The 17,669-nt window shown below is 49.2% G+C and overlaps 2 protein-coding genes across 4 annotated transcripts in view; one reads left to right on the top strand and one right to left on the bottom strand.

The window, feature by feature from the left end:
• Positions 1-17,669, bottom strand: part of RETSAT (retinol saturase) — a 29,580-nt gene that overhangs the window by 3,527 nt on the left and 8,384 nt on the right. The window contains exons 3-9 of one of the 2 annotated variants that reach the window (XM_045003895.1): positions 12,876-13,117; positions 12,157-12,358; positions 7,706-7,903; positions 4,802-4,921; positions 3,473-3,611; positions 1,714-1,823; positions 532-698 (exon numbers count right to left, since the gene is read on the bottom strand). In XM_045003895.1, coding sequence (XP_044859830.1) covers positions 532-698; positions 1,714-1,823; positions 3,473-3,611; positions 4,802-4,921; positions 7,706-7,903; positions 12,157-12,358; positions 12,876-13,117 — 1,178 coding nt within the window. The remainder of the gene's footprint in view (positions 1-531; positions 699-1,713; positions 1,824-3,472; positions 3,612-4,801; positions 4,922-7,705; positions 7,904-12,156; positions 12,359-12,875; positions 13,118-17,669) is intronic. The other variant, XM_045003896.1, reaches the window with a different exon arrangement.
• Positions 2,161-17,669, top strand: part of ELMOD3 (ELMO domain containing 3) — a 72,073-nt gene continuing 56,564 nt past the window's right edge. For both annotated transcript variants that reach the window (XM_045003898.1, XM_045003897.1), the window contains exon 1: positions 2,161-2,272. In XM_045003898.1, coding sequence (XP_044859833.1) covers positions 2,183-2,272 — 90 coding nt within the window. In that variant the 5' untranslated portion in view covers positions 2,161-2,182. The remainder of the gene's footprint in view (positions 2,273-17,669) is intronic.

Below are 17,669 nucleotides of genomic sequence, written 5' to 3'. Positions count from 1 at the left end.
GTGGGGCACGCAGATAATACCACAAGGATACTGACCTCAAACAGTGGCCAGAGTTAAGGTTATGTGGGGTGACCTTGGCAGCCGTGGTGGAACAGGACTGAACTGCCACGGGAATGAACAGCGTCTGTAGATTTTAGCTGTCGCACTGTTCCCTGCTCTGGGGAGTGGAGTTCTATGTTGCTGCGAGCCCAGGCCAAACAGCCTCTGTGCTCCAATACAGAAGCTGGGATATTTGTTCCCCCCATCAGTACAGGTGGCTGGCTGGTCGGCCTCTTGCCACTCAGACCTGAAGAGCTCCCTGCACTGCGTCAAGGGAACTAGGGAGTTGACTCCTTGCAGGAGGTTTCCCCGATCTGCCACCTCCCCGCTGCACTGTGTGTGGAAGTCAGTCTGGTGGCTCACCCAGGTCATATCCAGAGGCCCCTGAGTCCAACATGGTCCTTTCCTGTAGGACAGACTCTTATGCCATGTTATCCGCAATGGAACATTGCTGACCAATGGTGATTGGGTTATAAATAAAGGTTTCTTTACCTTATCCTCTAGGTGAGGGTAGAGTTTCAAAACTGTCTTCAGAATGGACTCTACCATAGCGTTTTTCAGGCTCTCATATTCCGCTCCCCTCTTCTGGACCATCTCCTCTTTCCATTCTTCAAACCATTCGTACTGTGCAAATGCCACGATGCACAGAGACGACTTGCCTGGAATGATAGAGTGCTAGGTGTTCGGTGCATTGTCACCACTGGAGGGCAACCGTAGCTATGGCAAGTGGTAGCTCCTGCTGTCAGGTGCCCTGTGTCTCCACTCACGCCTAACAGACAGCTCTCCCTCTGCCTGGGCTGATGCTTCCATCAGTGCCGACGTCCCTGCCTCTTCGCCTTCCCACATTTCAGCTCCTTGGCTTCATTATTTCCTCTGCTTTTACCCACCCGTCTTGAGTCTCATCTGTAGGTATCCAGAAAATGTCAAATGATTCTTCTTGGTGCACCCTCTGTCCCTGCTTGGACCAACAACATTGGTGCCATCTCAGCTCGGTGTCTCCAAGACAGAGGAGCTCCTCTTGGCCAGCAGGAGCCCCCGCCACCCTCAAGGACAAGGCTCTTTCCAATCTCTCATTTGCCTCCACTGCCTGGGAGCTTAAGCTCCTAAGGGGATGTTAGAAGTTATTAATTCCCACAGCAGAACAGACCACCTGCGTGATGCCCTGTCTCCAGCAATGGTCCATTCTAAATGCTGCTCAGGTAGGTGCAATGAAATGTGGTGTGAAGCACCTATGCGGCAGAAGTAACACTGCTGGGGTAAGCAGCTAGGGTTTTGCATTTAACCCCCATAATTCCAGCCCACCCAGCTAATGATACATTCTAACCCCATGGGGGTTTGACTATGCTGTTGCAGGTTAATTTCCAGTTAAACCTCCATGGGGGGTGAGCAATTGAGGGCAACGCAGTGCCGAACTGTCTCTTCTCGTGTCCCCTTGCTCTCTATATGAGCAGTAAGTTCTAAAATATCAGCTTCTGATGGAGAAAACCAGCTTCCCCCTGCTCCCGCCCATGGAAGACAGTTAACTTATTCTGCATTTGCAAAACTAGAAAGCGACTGAAAAGACTGTCTCAAATGTCTGAGAAAAATCCCTCCTTGTGGCTGAAAACAAGGGCTAGAAATAGGCTCACCCCCATTGCAGAGTTGTTCCGGCCATGGTACAAAGACCATCCTTACCTGGGTATCTCTCCTGCCAGGTGGGGTCCTTGGAGGACGGAGATGTAACAAAGAGCACAGGAATGGTCTCTGCAGCGTCTTCTCTGGAGGCAGTAAGGAAGCAATTCATGCTGCAGAGAGACATAGAGAAGCCTTTCCGTGAGTTCTGGCTAACAATCAACCAGGTTAGTACATGTGCACAAGGAAACAGGCAGGCAGCACCTCTCAGGCCATTCAAGACTCAGCAGCACCAGGCTGCTGCCAACACCTTCCCCCTGCTCTGGGATCTCTGCAGTGACTGTGCTGGCACTACTTCTCTGGGGTGTTTTATGCCGCACCAGAGCAGTCCCCAGCGTGGTTGGGGCACCAGCAAACAGCGGCTCTACTGCTGTTTAATTCACATCTTCCTCCTCTACAGCAAAAGTGGAGCCTAAAACCAGCTTGTCGTGCTCGGTCTCAGACTGATCATCACTTGAAGGCTTCGCCATGCATGGAAGGCGGAGAGTTTTGTTTCATGCCAGCGGTGTGCTCCCTCTTTATCAGCCATCAGCAACTAACGCTGTGGGATTTTCTCTCGCTGGTATTTATCCAATTGTTTTATCAGCTTCCTTTGTTGTACTGTACAAAATCCAAAGACAGACAGCATCCCCTCAATGCCAGAATCAGCAACTGCACAGAAGAAAACTGAGGGCTTTGGTTGACCTGAGCAGGTTATATTTATAAGCCTTGGGTGTTCTACTGGATACTTTCCTCCTAAACATTCATCTGTTGAGCTCCTTGTCATATCTGGGGACTAGTTTTCTGAATCTACCCTCTTATCCTTCCCCCTGCTGGTCAGAGAGAGTGGCCTCTGGTTCAGAAGATATGAGAACCTCTGCAGGTTGGGGGTTCATTTTGAGTCCTCACCATATCTGTGACAGTGCCAAGTAAATTACTACTATTTATTATTTGCATTACTGTAGCACCTGGGGCATTGTGCTCGGCCCTGTACATACTCACATAAGAGACAGTCTCTATCCTGCTAACTAGACAAGACAAATGTCGGGCTATCTCCATTTTGCAGGTTAGGAAATGAGGCACAGAGCAATAAATTACCCAGGGAGTCTCTGGAAGAGTAGGGAACTGAATGTGCTGTGTGATGCTGACTGGCCAGCACCCAGATTGTGACCTCCTTGCATGAACAGGCAGTTCACTGTCAGTGCTGCTGGGGTCACCATTAAGGTTCTGTGTGGCAGGATGAGCTGGATGAAGCTGGGTGCCTGTCGTGATCCCCTACAGCACAGGTCAGAGTAGGTGACCAGCGTGGTCCTTTCCGCCGGCATGAGGCAAATGTCTCCACCTTCCAATGTGTGTGACACTCATCCTGCTGTAACCTTCCCTGGAGGGGTGTTGCTATCCTCTCCCTGCAAGTCATCCCACATCTGAACTTAGCCAGGTGATAAATCAGGGGACCTGGGCACTTCTCTAACTTGGACATTATTGGAATCTCTACGGGGCCCCTCTGAAGAGATTCATGTCTTCTGAACTGGAGACAGACTCCTGGACAAGAACCCAACAGTTTGCTCTGAATTCTGTCCATCACGCTTCACCCTGAAGTTGAGAGGGACAATTTTACGGCTGGGGACTAGGTGGACTTGGTCGCTTGCTCCAGCAGAACGTGTAGGTGGGTTACAGTATTGTGGCAGTAGCCAGGGCATGCATAGGCACCATCCTGCTAGTCAAAGATAAAGTAAATTGGGGAAGGGGCATGCTGAGCTGCAGAAGCAAAGCTTCTCCTTACGCTTCATCCAGGTTCTGATGCGGGTAGATGAAGTAGTTTGTGCCTTCCAGTCCCAGTTCTTCCTTTGAGCCGTTGAGTCCTATGAAGACACTGAGCCCTGACATGCCATGATCCACCATGCGAAGCTGAGCCTGAATATCTGCACACGGGGGGAGCAAACAGAAGATTAACCTCCCATCCCCCATGGCTGCATCATGGAGACGGCTTCTCCCTAGTGAAGACTGAGCCCAGTTTCCACACCCAACTTAAACCCTCCCCTCTTCCTCCATAACTTTGGCTTTTCAAATGGGATTGGCCTCAGAGACAAAGGAGAAGGTTTCTGTCAAGTTTGAAGAATCTGGTCCAACTATTTGAGTTACAGGACAGTAACAGAGACCCTAATTTGAAATTTTGATTAATATTTGGCTCCCATTAGACCAGGGTTTTTCAAACAGGGGTCGCCTGTAGGGAAAGCCCCTGGCAGGCTGGGCTGGTGTGTTTACCTGCCCTGTCCGCAGGTCCGGCCAATCGCGGCTCTCACTGGCTGCGGTTCGCCGCTGCAGGCCAATGGGGGCTGCTGGAAGTGGCGGCCAGTAAGTCCCTTGGGAGCTGCTGGAAGCAGTACGGGCCATTGGCCAGTGGGAGCCGCACCGGACCTGCGGACGGGACAGGTAAACACACCAGCCCAGCCCGCCAGGGGCTTTCCGTACACAAGCGGCGACCCCTGTTTGAGAAACCCTGCATTAGACCCTTGAAATTTTCCATATACTTAAATCTCCTCGAAACGTCAAGTACCAGAAGATCTAGTTCAAATTTTTTGCACAGAAGTTTTGTCAATAGAAAAATAACCTTGTTTCCTCCCAAAACCAAGAGACTTGGCAAAATTGTGGGTCATGCTTTTAAAATCAGTGTTTTTATCAAAATGTGTTGAAGTCATTTTCAAAGTTTTTCACATACTGACAACCTTGTTCTTTAGTGTAAAAAAAAATGCAGTTGATCAGAGATACAATAATTCTATAATTGGTTTTGATAAAAATGTGATGAAAACAATTGAAAAAAAAAAGGAAAATGGGTGATTTTGAACTCTGCAAAACAGAAACAACTTCAAACTCCCACCCCCCCCTGCACCCCTCACAAAATCATTTGGAATGGAAACAGTTTTGCATCCTTAACTATAGGATTTGCTATCAAGCAACCCTCCTCTAATACCATGTGTAAACTCTGGTCCAGTATTAGCGGGGAACTGATTTGGGAGGAGATTAGTAGAACAAGGATTTTTAGTACGTTAGATCTCAGAAGCTGCCTGTTGTTAAGTGGAGCGGTGTTGCGGTAAAGCTTATGGTGTTTTACCAGGTAAAGTTCTTATCTCTGCTGGCAATAGCCGCTCATAGGTGTTAAATATTCCAGCGTCAGAAATCACAATAGGAGCAAAGACGTTCACGAGATCTTGGCCTTTCTGTACGCTAACACCTGAAAGGAAAAGGGGAGATTAAAAAAAATTAATAACCCACCCCTGGGCCACTTTCCTCTGCACTGGCCCAGGGCAGGAGCCCTTTATTCTCATGGGGCTGGAGTGACAGACACAAACAGTGTGTGATCAGGTCAGGTGCAGGAAGGAGGCTGGATTGAGTGTGGGGCAGAGGCTTATCACAGGAGCATTTGGACGTGGGGGAAAAAACATAAATAACTGGGAAGAGCGTTTATAGGCTTTTCGATGGCATTCCTAGCATTTCCATGGCGTTCACAGGTTGGGAAGTATTAGATCCATTCTCTAGATGCCAAGGTACTGCTGTGGTTAACAAACATGTGGACAAGGGGGATCCGGTGGACATAGTGTACTTAGATTTCCAGAAAGCCTTTGACAAGGTCCCTCACCAAAGGCTGTTACGTAAATGAAGCTGTCATGGGATAAAAGGGAAGGTCCTTTCATGGATTGAGAACTGGTTAAAGGACAGGGAACAAAGGGTAGGAATTAATGGTAAATTCTCAGAATGGAGAGGGGTAACTAGTGGTGTTCCCCAAGGGTCAGTCCTAGGACCAATACTATTCAATTTATTCATAAATGATCTGGAGAAAGGGGTAAACAGTGAGGTGGCAAAGTTTGCAGATGATACTAAACTACTCAAGATAGTTAAGACCAAAGCAGATTGTGAAGAACTTCAAAAAGATCTCACAAAACTAAGTGATTGGGCAACAAAATGGCAAATGAAATTTAATGTGGATAAATGTAAAGTAATGCACATTGGAAAAAATAACCCCAACTATACATATAAAATGATGGGGGCTAATTTAGCTACAACGAGTCAGGAAAAAGATCTTGGAGTCATCATGGGTAGTTCTCTGAAGATGTCCACGCAGTGTGCAGAGGCGGTCAAAAAAGCAAACAGGATGTTAGGAATCATTAAAAAGGGGATAGAGAATAAGACTGAGAATATATTATTGCCCTTATATAAATCCATGGTACACCCACATCTCGAATACTGTGTACAGATGTGGTCTCCTCACCTCAAAAAAGATATTCTAGCACTAGAAAAGGTTCAGAAAAGGGCAACTAAAATGATTAGGGGTTTAGAGAGGGTCCCATACGAGGAAAGATTAAAGAGGCTAGGACTCTTCAGCTTGGAAAAGAGAAGACTAAGGGGGGACATGATAGAGGTATATAAAATCATGAGTGATGTTGAGAAAGTGGATAAGGAAAAGTTATTTACTTATTCCCATAATACAAGAACTAGGGGTCACCAAGTGAAATTAATAGGCAGTAGGTTTAAAACAAATAAAAGGAAGTTCTTCTTCACGCAGCGCACAGTCAACTTGTGGAACTCTTTACCTGAGGAGGTTGTGAAGGCTAGGACTATAACTATGTTTAAAAGGGGACTGGATAAATTCATGGTGGCTAAGTCCATAAATGGCTATTAGCCAGGATGGGTAAGAATGGTGTCCCTAGCCTCTGTTCGTCAGAGGATGGAGATGGATGGCAGGAGAGAGATCACTTGATCATTGCCTGTTAGGTTCACTCCCTCTGGGGCACCTGGCATTGGCCAATGTCGGTAGACAGATACTGGGCTAGATGGACCTTTGGTCTGACCCGGTACGGCCGTTCTTATGTGGTGGATGCTATAGAAAACCCTTAGGCCACTGAGGCTCAGAGATTAATGGGAGGGTTTTGCATCTCTGAAAACAGGGCTGACCTTGGCTTCCTTGCCACTGACGGGAGACAAGGGGAGCTGGCATCTAGGAGGGGAATTGGGTTGTGTGGATGGTTGTCAGAAAAGGGCCTTGGCTGGAGTTGTCAGGGGAGGTGCTAGGACCAGGCAGTGGGGAGGGGGTACTTGTCACAAGGAATGGGGTGGGGGGTTGGCAGCGTGGAAACAGTTCAGATCGAGAGCCGTTGTGGGTGAGATGTGTCTATTGGTGACTTCTCCCTCCTTCTCCTCACACCCATCGCCATTCCAGCTTTGCCCTCCCATCCTTCTGGTAAAAATGAGCTCAGGGCCCAGCTGCATCTCCATGGGGCCCCAACTCCTTTGTGCCTGTTCTGGGGTGCAGACAGAATCTAGCAGGCTCCAGATTCCCATCTCAGCGTAACCGAGACTCCACTCTCCGTCCGACAGGGTGCTGCTCACTTGCTTAGCCATGCAGGTTGCTGTGAACACCCTGCCCCAGTGCTCTGCTCTCTATACCATCCTCATCACCACAAGAGCTGAGTGCCAGCTAGCAGTGCATTAGGCGACATCTCTCTCACATGCAGTTCAATGCCTTCGCTATGAATATTGAACATATTCATTCAATACAAAGTCCCGCGCAGGGTCTGAGATTTGTATTTTTAAATACTGGCAAAGTGCTCAGAAACCATGGCGATGGGGCCATATCAGCACCTAGATGGCTTGGAGACCTGCATGGGCCCAGCTTACACGCAGCTGGGCTCAGAGCTCCTTGGAAGTAGGCAGGGGGCAGTGCCAGGGGAGGGGAGAGATGGTGGCCAGCTGGCCGTCTGCACTGAAAACAGAACAAAGCCCCAGTCTCTCTGCTCTGCCTACAATGTGCTGGTCCATCTCCAGGAGCTGGTCAGCCCTTCTAGTACTCATTGGCTCCTCTGCAGGGCTGGCTCCTCTTCACGTGTGCGTGTCCCCCCCCCCAAACACACACGCTCTGTACGCTCAGCAGTTTGGGATCTGTGCAGAGTGTACCTTGTCCCTCTTTGATATATGGGCTGACGTGAGCTCATAGGGAGAGGCTTGACCCAGCCTCACTCACCACAGGCTTTGCCGTCTGCATTCAGCAAAATGCTCTGCACCGGCGCCTTGGTTAGAACAGCCCCGCCAGCCTGCTTGATCACCGGGATGGTGTGGAAGGCGATTTCACTGGGGCCGCCTCGGGGATACCAGGCCCCTTCCATATAGTGATCCACAAGAACGGCATGTAGGGAGAAGCTGGCGCTGGCTGGAAGCACTCCTGGAAGACAGAGCAAAGAAGAGGGATTGTTCCCACGCAGAACTCTTTCATTGCTGCGTTTCTCCCTCTGGCAGCCTAACCGACGAGAGAGCTGTACTAAGCTGTGGAACAGTCTCCCATCATTGGCGCTGTTGAAACCAGACCATGCGCAAGGAGAACCCAGCGCAAGGCGCAATGCTGCAATGAACAAATGACTCTAACAGCTCTTTTCCTGTTATGGTTTTAAGGCTAAGGGAGACCATCACACTAATTTGGAGATGACACCAACTCTATCTACATCTCCTCTGACCCAATCTCAGATGCACCCTGGTGGAGGAGGAGGAAAGTCTTGGGTTAAAGATTATGCTGAGGTTACAGGCAGTGGAAGCCAATGGAAGGTGCAGACTCAGAAAGGATATGCAGTTCTCAGGGGAAGATGTGCCTTTTTCCTAAGGGGGGTATTCTGCTTTGGTGACAGCTGAAGGAAGCGGAAACAAACCAAGAGGCACACAGAGAGTGGACAGGGATGGAAGACGGGGTGAAAGGTGTGGCTCATTAATACCAGCAGGGTAAACCTGCTAAGAGTAGAGATAATAGGTCAAAAAGTTAGGCAGAGAAGAGCAGAGGGTCAAGAACTGCGGCACTCCAGAGAACAGAGGGCCAGACAAAGGAATAGCCTCCATCAGAAAGCAAGCAGTTTGATCAGCCAGAGCACAGCCACCATAAGACGGTTCATGTTTTCAAGTTTTTCTCCCTAACTGGGGTCCCACAATTTTTGTTAAGTGAAAGCTAGGCTTAAGATGTTTTAAGTTACCTAATAACCTGACTCCAGGAGCTGGGGCTTTAAGACCGCCACCAGATATCACAAGATTCCGGATAACAGTGCAAGACTTGGCAACACGGTCCTTTACTAGTTATAACTAATACACAATTAAACCTTTATAGAAAAATCTGGAGAAATGAGAGAGAGTCCTAGGACTAACTTTGTCTGGAACTTAAAGCCAGACAAATTCAAATGAGAGAGAAGACACAGATTTTTAACAGTGAGGGTGATTAGTCAGTGGAACAGATTTCCTAGGGAAGTGCTGGCTTCTCCATCTCTAAGTCTTCAGATCAAGACTGGAAGCTTTTCTGGCAGATATTCTTAGGTAGTTGAGTTATGGGGCTCAAGACAGGAGTTAACTGGGTGAAATTCTATGGTCTGTGATATGCAGGTGATCAGACAAGACGATCACAATGCTCTTAGTTTTTTTCATTTTTTTTAAATCTGTAAATCTCTGACTAAAGGATGCCAGTGTCTGAGAGCAGATTTGCATACCGAGCCGGAAGTTTTTTTAATTTCCACAGCTCCTCTGGTAGTAGAAATCTATGTGCACAGATGGCAGCTGGGTCTGCTTCTCTTTCTGTCAGGCTGGGTCGTCCTGACTCATGCCTGGAGAGCACCGATTTTGCAGGCAGCTGGGGATAGGAACTTGCACAACTCGAACTGACAGTTTGGCTCTCTCCTGATTTTAATTCTGCAGTCACCTGGAAATTTGCATGCTAGCACATTTTTTGTCTGACCCAGCCCAGCAAATGCCATCATGAGTATGGGAGTCACCCCGACCATTAACTTGTATATTGCTGTCATTGTCTCTTCTCCAACCCCTGCTGGAGGTGGAGTGGAACCTAACATGCTCAATCTTTGCCTTTTCTTTAAAAATAGGGTTTCACATGGTTTTTACTCTCCATTGATCTTTTCCCACGCAATAGGGTCCTGATTCTGTTGTTGAATGGAGTTGGAAATGAACGTGACTTTTTTGTAGTTGATAATGCACCCTGACGTGTGTATATAGCACCTTTCATCTGGAAATCCCGTGTGCTTGGTAGATCTGAAAAACTTATTACAAACTCTCTGGTATAAAACATGTTTTAAAATGCTACACTCAAAGACTCATAGACTTTAAGGTCAGAAGGGACCATTATGATCATCTAGTCTGACCTCCTGCGCAACGCAGGCCACAAAATCTCACCCATCCCCTCTATAACAAACCCCTAACCTATGTCTGAGTGATTGAAATCCTCAGTTTGAAGACCTCAAGCTGCAGAGAATCCTCCAGCAAGTGACCCGTGCCCCATGCTGCAGAGGAAGGCGAAAAACCTCCAGGGCCTCTGCCAGTCTGCCCTGGAGGAAAATTCCTTCCCGACCCCAAATATGGCGATCAGTTAAACCCTGAGCATGTGGGCAAGACTCACCAGCCAGCACCCGGGAGAGAATTCTCTGTAGTAACCCAGATCCCGTCCCATCTAACATCCCATCACAGACCACTGGGCATACTTACCTGCTGATAATCAAAGATCAGTTGCCAAATTAATAGCCTAATTTTGGCAATCCCATCATACAATCCCCTCCATAAATTTATCAAGCTTAGTCTTAAAGCCAGATATGTCTTTTGCCCCCACTGCTCCCCTTGGAAGGCTGTTCCAGAACTTCACTCCTCTAATGGTTAGAAACCTTTGTCCAATTTCAAGTCTAAACTTCCTAGTGTCCAGTTTATATCCATTTGTTCTTGTGTCCACATTGGTACTAAGCTTAAACAAGAGCATTGTTTAGGTTGCAAAGTCAAGCCCTACAGTGTTAGGAAATGCCAGAATTACAGTTGCCCATCCCACCTTAATTCTGCTCCCTTGTGTGTCTATCCTGCTCACTGAATGAGGCAGGGATCCTGGGGGAAAAACACAGTATTTAATCATGTAATTAAAGACTGTCTCATCTATTGTACGCACAAGGGCCAACTTTTGTTGGCGCCAGTGGGTACTCGTGCCCTCCCGGCCCTGCCCCAATTCCGCCTCCTCCCTGCCCCATTAGATCCCTCCCCAAATCCCCATCCCGGCCCCACCTCTTCCCCAAGCGCGCTGTGTTCCTCCTCCTCCCCTCTCCCTCCCAGGCTTGCCACGCAAAACAGCTGTTTCGCGGCCCAAGCGCAGGGAGTGAGGGGGGAGAAGTAGGACGCGGCGACACCCTCGGGAGGAGGTGGAGGTGAGCTGGGGCAGGGGGGGTGGGGTGGGGAGCTGCCGGTAGGTGCTCCGCACCCACCAATTTTTACCTGTGGGTGCTCCAGCCTCAGAGCACCCCCAGAGTTGGTGCCTATGATTGTACACATGAGGATCAGAATAAAGGTTGCCCAGCAACCTCAATTTTAGCGTTTTTGAGTGCTTGACTTTGCAAACTAAATAACATCATTTTGATGCAGATTTTGATTTCCTAGGTTTCTTTAGAGTGGGGGGGAAAAAGAGTAAATACAAATTCTGGTATGTACAACTATGACAACCCCTGAATCATCAGGAGAGTCTGAACCCTGAACCTTTAACCCTGCAGCATGGATGGCTTCCACTCACCTACCTTCACTGACAGCTGGAGAAAGCTGTTATTCCAGACAGAGGATGGTCTGATGGGGCCAAAAGCTGGAGCTGGGGAGTGGTTGTGGGGAATCTGGTATCCCCTCCCCTGGTGTTGGGGGTAAGTTCCTGCCCCATGTGAGGCACCTAGAGGCAGGATGGGACACTGAAGACAAGTTCCATGTGTGTGGTTGAAGGGGAAACCAAGCCAGGGTCTCCCCTCGCCCTGTCCCAGCTGCTGTGATAGCTTCCAGACATTCCCAGTGCAGTGTGGGGGAGAGCAGGAGCCCAACTCTGTAGAATGCTCACGTTTGATTATTTTGACAGGCTGCCCACTTTACCTTGGGAGCACACGTGACAGAAGGGAAATGGTGGCATTCAGAAGTTTAACCTGAATGGAATTTCACCAGACAAAGAAAAGGCACTTCTCTAACCTGAGGGCTTTCCCTGCTGAATTTCAGGGGCCTGCTATAGACAATGGAGATGTCAGAACTTCTTAAAAAGAGCTTACAAGAGTCTTTTATACTGGAAAGTGTTAGGCAACCTAAATATAAAGCTCACTACTAGCTCCCCATACAAGCTAACTGTTCCACCCACCTAAATGCAGCCATCTCGGGGGTTAGCAGCTCAAAGCAAAAACAGGCGTTCAGAACAGGATGTGAAGAAAATTGTGCCTGATGGAAACTGCAAGGAAAACTCAGGGCTGCAGAAAGTAAAGGTCTGAACTGGACTCTGACCAGCACCCCAGAGCTAAAACATGGACTTCTGCGAAAGGGGACAAGGAATGGACAAGATCCAGGTTTCCCATGCACCACAGGGCAGTCCATGCAGGATATTTTCGGAGAAGAGGGTTTATACCAGAAAACTGATCTGTCTGCTAAAAACAAGTCACCTACCATAAGTGGGAAAGATATAGCTAAATACCGCTCTGAGCTCTTCGTTTGTGGTGAGTTCACTGACCACGTCTGTCAAGCTTCGGGATGTCATCTTCAAGAACGGGGAGAACCATGCCAGCAGGCCGGTGCGGCTCAGGAACTTGACCAGGGGCACAGGCACCATTTTCAGAATAGCCATGTGCATTCTTCCTTGGGCAACTCTCTGAAAGGGAAAAATGCAACGGCTGTGAAGAAACACAGATGGCTTCGGGGACTGAGCTGGAGGAGAAGCTCAGTGAAGTTTTGCCATCGCAAGGCAAAGGGCCAGAGAACTTGGCGTCATGGAGAGAGACATTGATCACACAGTGCTCCCAGAGTGCCCACGAGCTGCCTGTTGCCAGTCACCTGATAAAGTACTAAGAGGCCAGGAGTGCTGCTCAGTTACCCAGCAGCTCTGACATACAGGACACTCCAGGGATCTCTGATAACACCTTGGCCCAGAGGTCATTTCCTCCGACTGGACATGCTTGCCCTTAGGCAGCCCTGGTGGCCATACCAGCTTGAGGACAGTCATCGTCTTACACCCAAAAATTCAATCCTTGCTAAACCACGGCATGCCAGTGGGAAGAGCAGGACAATCATGTAGCCCTGTGTTTGAAGTGCAGGGTGTTGTTCTAGCTGGATGCCCATTGAGACTCGGAGAGGAGGAGTTAATGTCGTAAAGACAAAGCCACTGTTACCTGTGCAAGTCTCACAAATTTCTCAATAGCCACGGCTTCATCTGGAAACTGTTTCTTTAGCCCTTCGACATACTCCTTCTTCCCGCTGTACAGGCGATACATTTTACCGTTTCCAGGCTCCCCCAGAACTACTGCATCAAAGACAGATGGCATCTTGGACCACTGCAGCTGCCCTTCCGTGAGCTGGTCCACAAGGAAACGCATGAGGGACCTCTCTCCCATCTGCCCTATGTAATGAATACCTGGAAGGCAACAGCAAATGGTTACACAAGAAAGCCGCAGCTCAGAGATTAGACTGCAATGGGATGTGGCTATGTGACATGCTGGATACAGCAGAACCTCAGAGTTATGAACACCTTGAGAATGGAGGTCGTTCAGAACTCTGAAATGTTCGTGACTCTGCACAAAACATCACGGTTGTTCTTTCAAAAGTTTACAACTGAACATTGACTGAATACAGCTTTGAAACTTTACTGTGCAAAAGAAAAATCTTTTTTAAAATTTTCCCTTTTAGTTTTTAGTAGTTTCCATTTAACACACTACTCTACTGTATTTGCTTTTTTATTTTTTTGGTCCCTGCTGCCTGATCGTGTACTTTTGGTTCCTAATAAGGTGTGTGGTTCACCGGTCAGTTCATAACTCTGGTGTTCGTAACTCTGAGGTTTCTCCTCTAGCAAAAGGCTAGAGGGGCTTTTTAATAAATACATTTGTGACATGGAAGGCTGCACCAGGACACACTCCACCCATTCAAATTCTCAAAAGCATGGAAATAAGAAGGTAAGGGTAAGATTTCCAGTTTTTCTTGCCCCACACCTCCTACGACTCTGTTGATAAACACTCCACTTCCACCTCTAACACCTACTGAAAAGCAGCACATACCCCACCTTCATCCCACTCACTCTCACACAGAACCTGAAGGGTGACCTCATACTCATGTATCTCAATAAATCAACACACCTGACAACATCAGAGCCCGTACCTTTGGAAAATTATTCTGCTTTCACATTGCTGAGGTCTCTGTTAAAATCGTAAGTCTAATGTGTCTTTAAAAAAAATAAGTGTCAGCTGAATTGAATCTAGGAACACAACCTGATTAAGGGTAGGGTTGCCAGGCATCTGGTTTTTGACCAGAACGCCCGGTTGAAAAGGGACCCCAGTGGCTCTGGTCAGCACTGCTGACTGGGCTGTTAAAAATCCAGTTGGTGCAGGGCTGGTAGGCTCCCTACCTGGCTCTGCACGGTTCTCCACAAGCGGCGACATGTCCCTTGGCTCCTAGATCAAGGGATGTCCACGGGGGCTCCGTGCACTGCCCTTGCCCCTCCCTGAGCCCTGGCTCTGCAACTCCCAATTGCCAGGAACTGCAGCCAATGGGAGCTGCAGGAGTGGCGTCTGCGGGCGGAGGTAGCACGCAGAGTTGCCAGCCCGTGCCTCCACCTAGGAGCCGGAGAGACATATCACCGCTTGCAGGGATGAGATGAGCACGGCCTGGAGCCTGCACCCTCCCCAACCCTCTGCCCCAGGCCTGATCCTCCTCCCAGAGCCAGCACCCCTCCCCCCCTCCCACGCCCCAACCCCCAGCCCTGAGCCTCCTCTCGCACCCAAACTCCTTCTGTCTGGGGACTGGTCTTGCTTTGAGCAGGAAGTTGGACTAGATGACCTCCTGAGATCCCTTCCAACTCTGATGTTCTATGATTCCCTCCCAGAGCCCGCACCCTTCACCCCTCCCATGCCCCAACCCCCAGCCCTGAGCCCCCTCCCGCACCCATACTCAGTGATGAGCTGCCAAAATCATAACAACCGGTTCCCTCCTCACCCCAGGAGGGATCATGGCCCACCCCCACCCCGAGACTCCTGCCCCATCCAACCCTCCGCGTTCCTTGATGCCTCCCCCCCACCCCAGGGACCCCTGCCCCATCCACCCCCCTTCCCTGTACCCTGACTGCCCCCTGCCACTCCATCCAACCCCTCCTCTCATTCCTGATGGCCCCCCTGGGACCTCTGCCCCATCCAACCACCCCTTCTCTCAGTCCCCTGACAGCCCCTGGAATCCTTGCCCCTGACTGCCTCCCACTGCCCCATCCACCCCCTGATCCTTTCTGACTGCCCCACCAGGACCCTTACCCCTATTCAATCCCCCTGTTCCCTGCCCTCTGACCCCCCCAACCCCTATCCACCCCCCAACCCCCGAACTCCCCTGCCCTCTCTCCAACACCCCCTCCCTGTCCCCTTACCGCGCTGCCTGGACGTGGCTGGCGGCACTACAGTCCGGCTGCGGCTGGAGGCGGGAACCTGGGGATGCGGGGCCGGGGCAGGAGTCGTGCAGCCAGAGCCGGAGGATGTGGCGGGAGCCGGGCGGCCGGAGCCGGGGAGGGCCGGGGACGTGGGGCCGGGGAGGGATGCACGGCCCTCCTCATTCCCTCTACCCGTACCTCAGCGTCGTCTTCCTGTTCCTGAGCGGGAAGCCTGCTTGCTTCTCAGTCCTCCCAGGCTTCCTGCGCAAACAGCTGATTCGCGGGAAGCAGGGTGGGAGGAGAAGCAGGGCAGAGCATTCATGGGAGGAGGTGGAGGCAGAGCTGAGGTAAGCTGGGGCCACAGCAGGGAGTGCTTGTTAAATTTAAATGCTCTTTTAGAACCGGTTGTCTGACGCAGGACAACCGGTTCTAAAAGGGCTTCTAAATTTAACAACTTGTTCCCGCAAACCGGTGCGAACCGGCTGCAGCTCACCACTGCCCATACTTACTCCCAGAGCCCACACCCCAATCTCTGTCCCAGCCCTGAGCCCCTTCCTGTCCTACTCCCAGAGCCCCTCTGTCCCACACCCAAACTCCCTCCTGGAACCTGCACCCTCTCTGTGCCCCAACCCCCAGCCCCAGTTCAGAGCCCCCTCCTGCATACCAAACCCCTCATCCCTGGCCCCTCCCCAGAGCCCTCACCCAATCTCCTGCACAAGCCTAGATCCCTCTCCTGCATCCTGAACCCCTCATTTCTGACCCCACATTCCCAGCCCAGAACCTGTAGCCCCTGCCTCAGCCCAGAGCCACTCCCACACTCCGAACCCCTCGGTCCTACCCCCCAGCCCAGAGCCCACTCCTGCACCCAAACCCCTCATCCCGAGCCCCACCCCAGAGCACACAGCCAAAGCCCTCTCCCCGCCCCCAATACACACCCCAACCCCCTGACCCAGCCTGGTAAACATGAGTGAGTGAGTGACAGAGGGAGCCGGGATAGAGTGAGTGGGGGCGCCGGGGCCTCAGGGAAAGTGTGGGGCCTTGAGGAAGGGGCAGGGCAGGGGTGTTTGGTTTTGTGGGTTTAGAAAGTTGGGAACCCTAATTAAGGCCTGGGCTGGATTCTCCATCACTAGCTATTTTAAAATCAAGATTGGACATTTTTCTAAAAATAGTCCAAACTGGAATTGTTTTGGGGAAATTCTCTGGCCTGCGCTATATAAGAAGTCAGACTAGATGATCACAGTGGTCCCTTCTGACCTTGGAAACTGAATCTACAATTGTATGGTTATTGCATGGCGTCACTGCAAGACAGAGTTAAGGTTGTTTGAGTGACTTAGCTGTGCATTTCTTACCTTAATATGTCTGGATTTCTTTGAAGTTTAACCTTACCTGTGAATTCCCTGGGTTTGACATGCTAGCTTTGGAGAGAAATGCAAAATCTCTACTGTTTTTACCTCTAAGTGACTTATATGTACTCTCAACCTTAATAACAATTAACTATGTTTTTAATCCAGGAATTAAAAGGTGTAGCACCAACATTAGTGTGACTAAGAGAAGTACAGACATTCCCTGCTGGGTATTATTTCTGGCACTTCCTGCGTTTCTCACAATTCTGTTTGCTCCTATGAAAACAAGTCAGTATCTGAATCACAGTCAATCGATTTTCTAGCTAACAGTGGGGAAAGGAAGAGCAGCAAAATCCATACTCAGAGCATCCAGGCTTCTCAAAATCCAGATCTAGGAGTGTGTTAAAGCAACGCTTACATAATAATCACGTGTCAAACACTTGCATGTTCACAACTAATAGGAAGGCCTTGTACAGGGATTTTAACTATACTCTTACTACATCTACGGTTAGAGGGGAAAAAATTAAATTTGAATGTGAAATCAAGCATCAATACCTGTCTATTTTAAAAAAGGCAGGCATATTATAAAAATGTACTTTAACATCAGGTGTTCATATCTTGAAATCTTTCTTACTTTATATAATTAGGTTTTGAAGAATAGTTTTCAGGATACGTATAAAATATGTAGCGTTTAGACAGGTGAATATATATTGTTTAAACAGTTCAAACTATTTCCTAAATTCTTGGTAAAATGTGTGTTCAGGAAGGCATGCTACATAGCATAGATATTTATAGTTATAGGGCCCAATCTAATTTTCATTTTAAACCAGTGGGAACCTTATGGAAAAGGGTATTACTAGAGACGTGTTATTTGCAATTCCTTTTAAGCGCACACCAATTAGTTCCACAGGAAAACAATATAATGGTAATATGACCTTTTAGACTGCAAATGTCAGCACCTAAAAAGGAAGGAAATGCCATGATCAAGGCTGCAAAGCTGATCATCCTTGCTGGGCACCTCCTTATGTCATTTACATCTGTGCCAACTGGGCGTACGAGGCCCCCAAATCAGATTTCGACACTTGCTCTACGCAGGTGTAAATGACACACCAGGTGCAAGGCCGCGGATTTAGATCCTGCCCCTGCTCCATGTGTGTATTCACTACAGTTCAGTCTTTTTAAGTACATGAACTTGTTCTCAAATAATACAATACGAGACA

Source organism: Mauremys mutica, chromosome 2 (assembly GCF_020497125.1).
Source record: "Mauremys mutica isolate MM-2020 ecotype Southern chromosome 2, ASM2049712v1, whole genome shotgun sequence".
Taxonomy (NCBI): Eukaryota; Metazoa; Chordata; order Testudines; family Geoemydidae; genus Mauremys; species Mauremys mutica.
The sequence above is the reverse complement of the archived record's forward strand: the minus strand, read 5'-3'. Positions and strand labels throughout refer to the sequence as shown.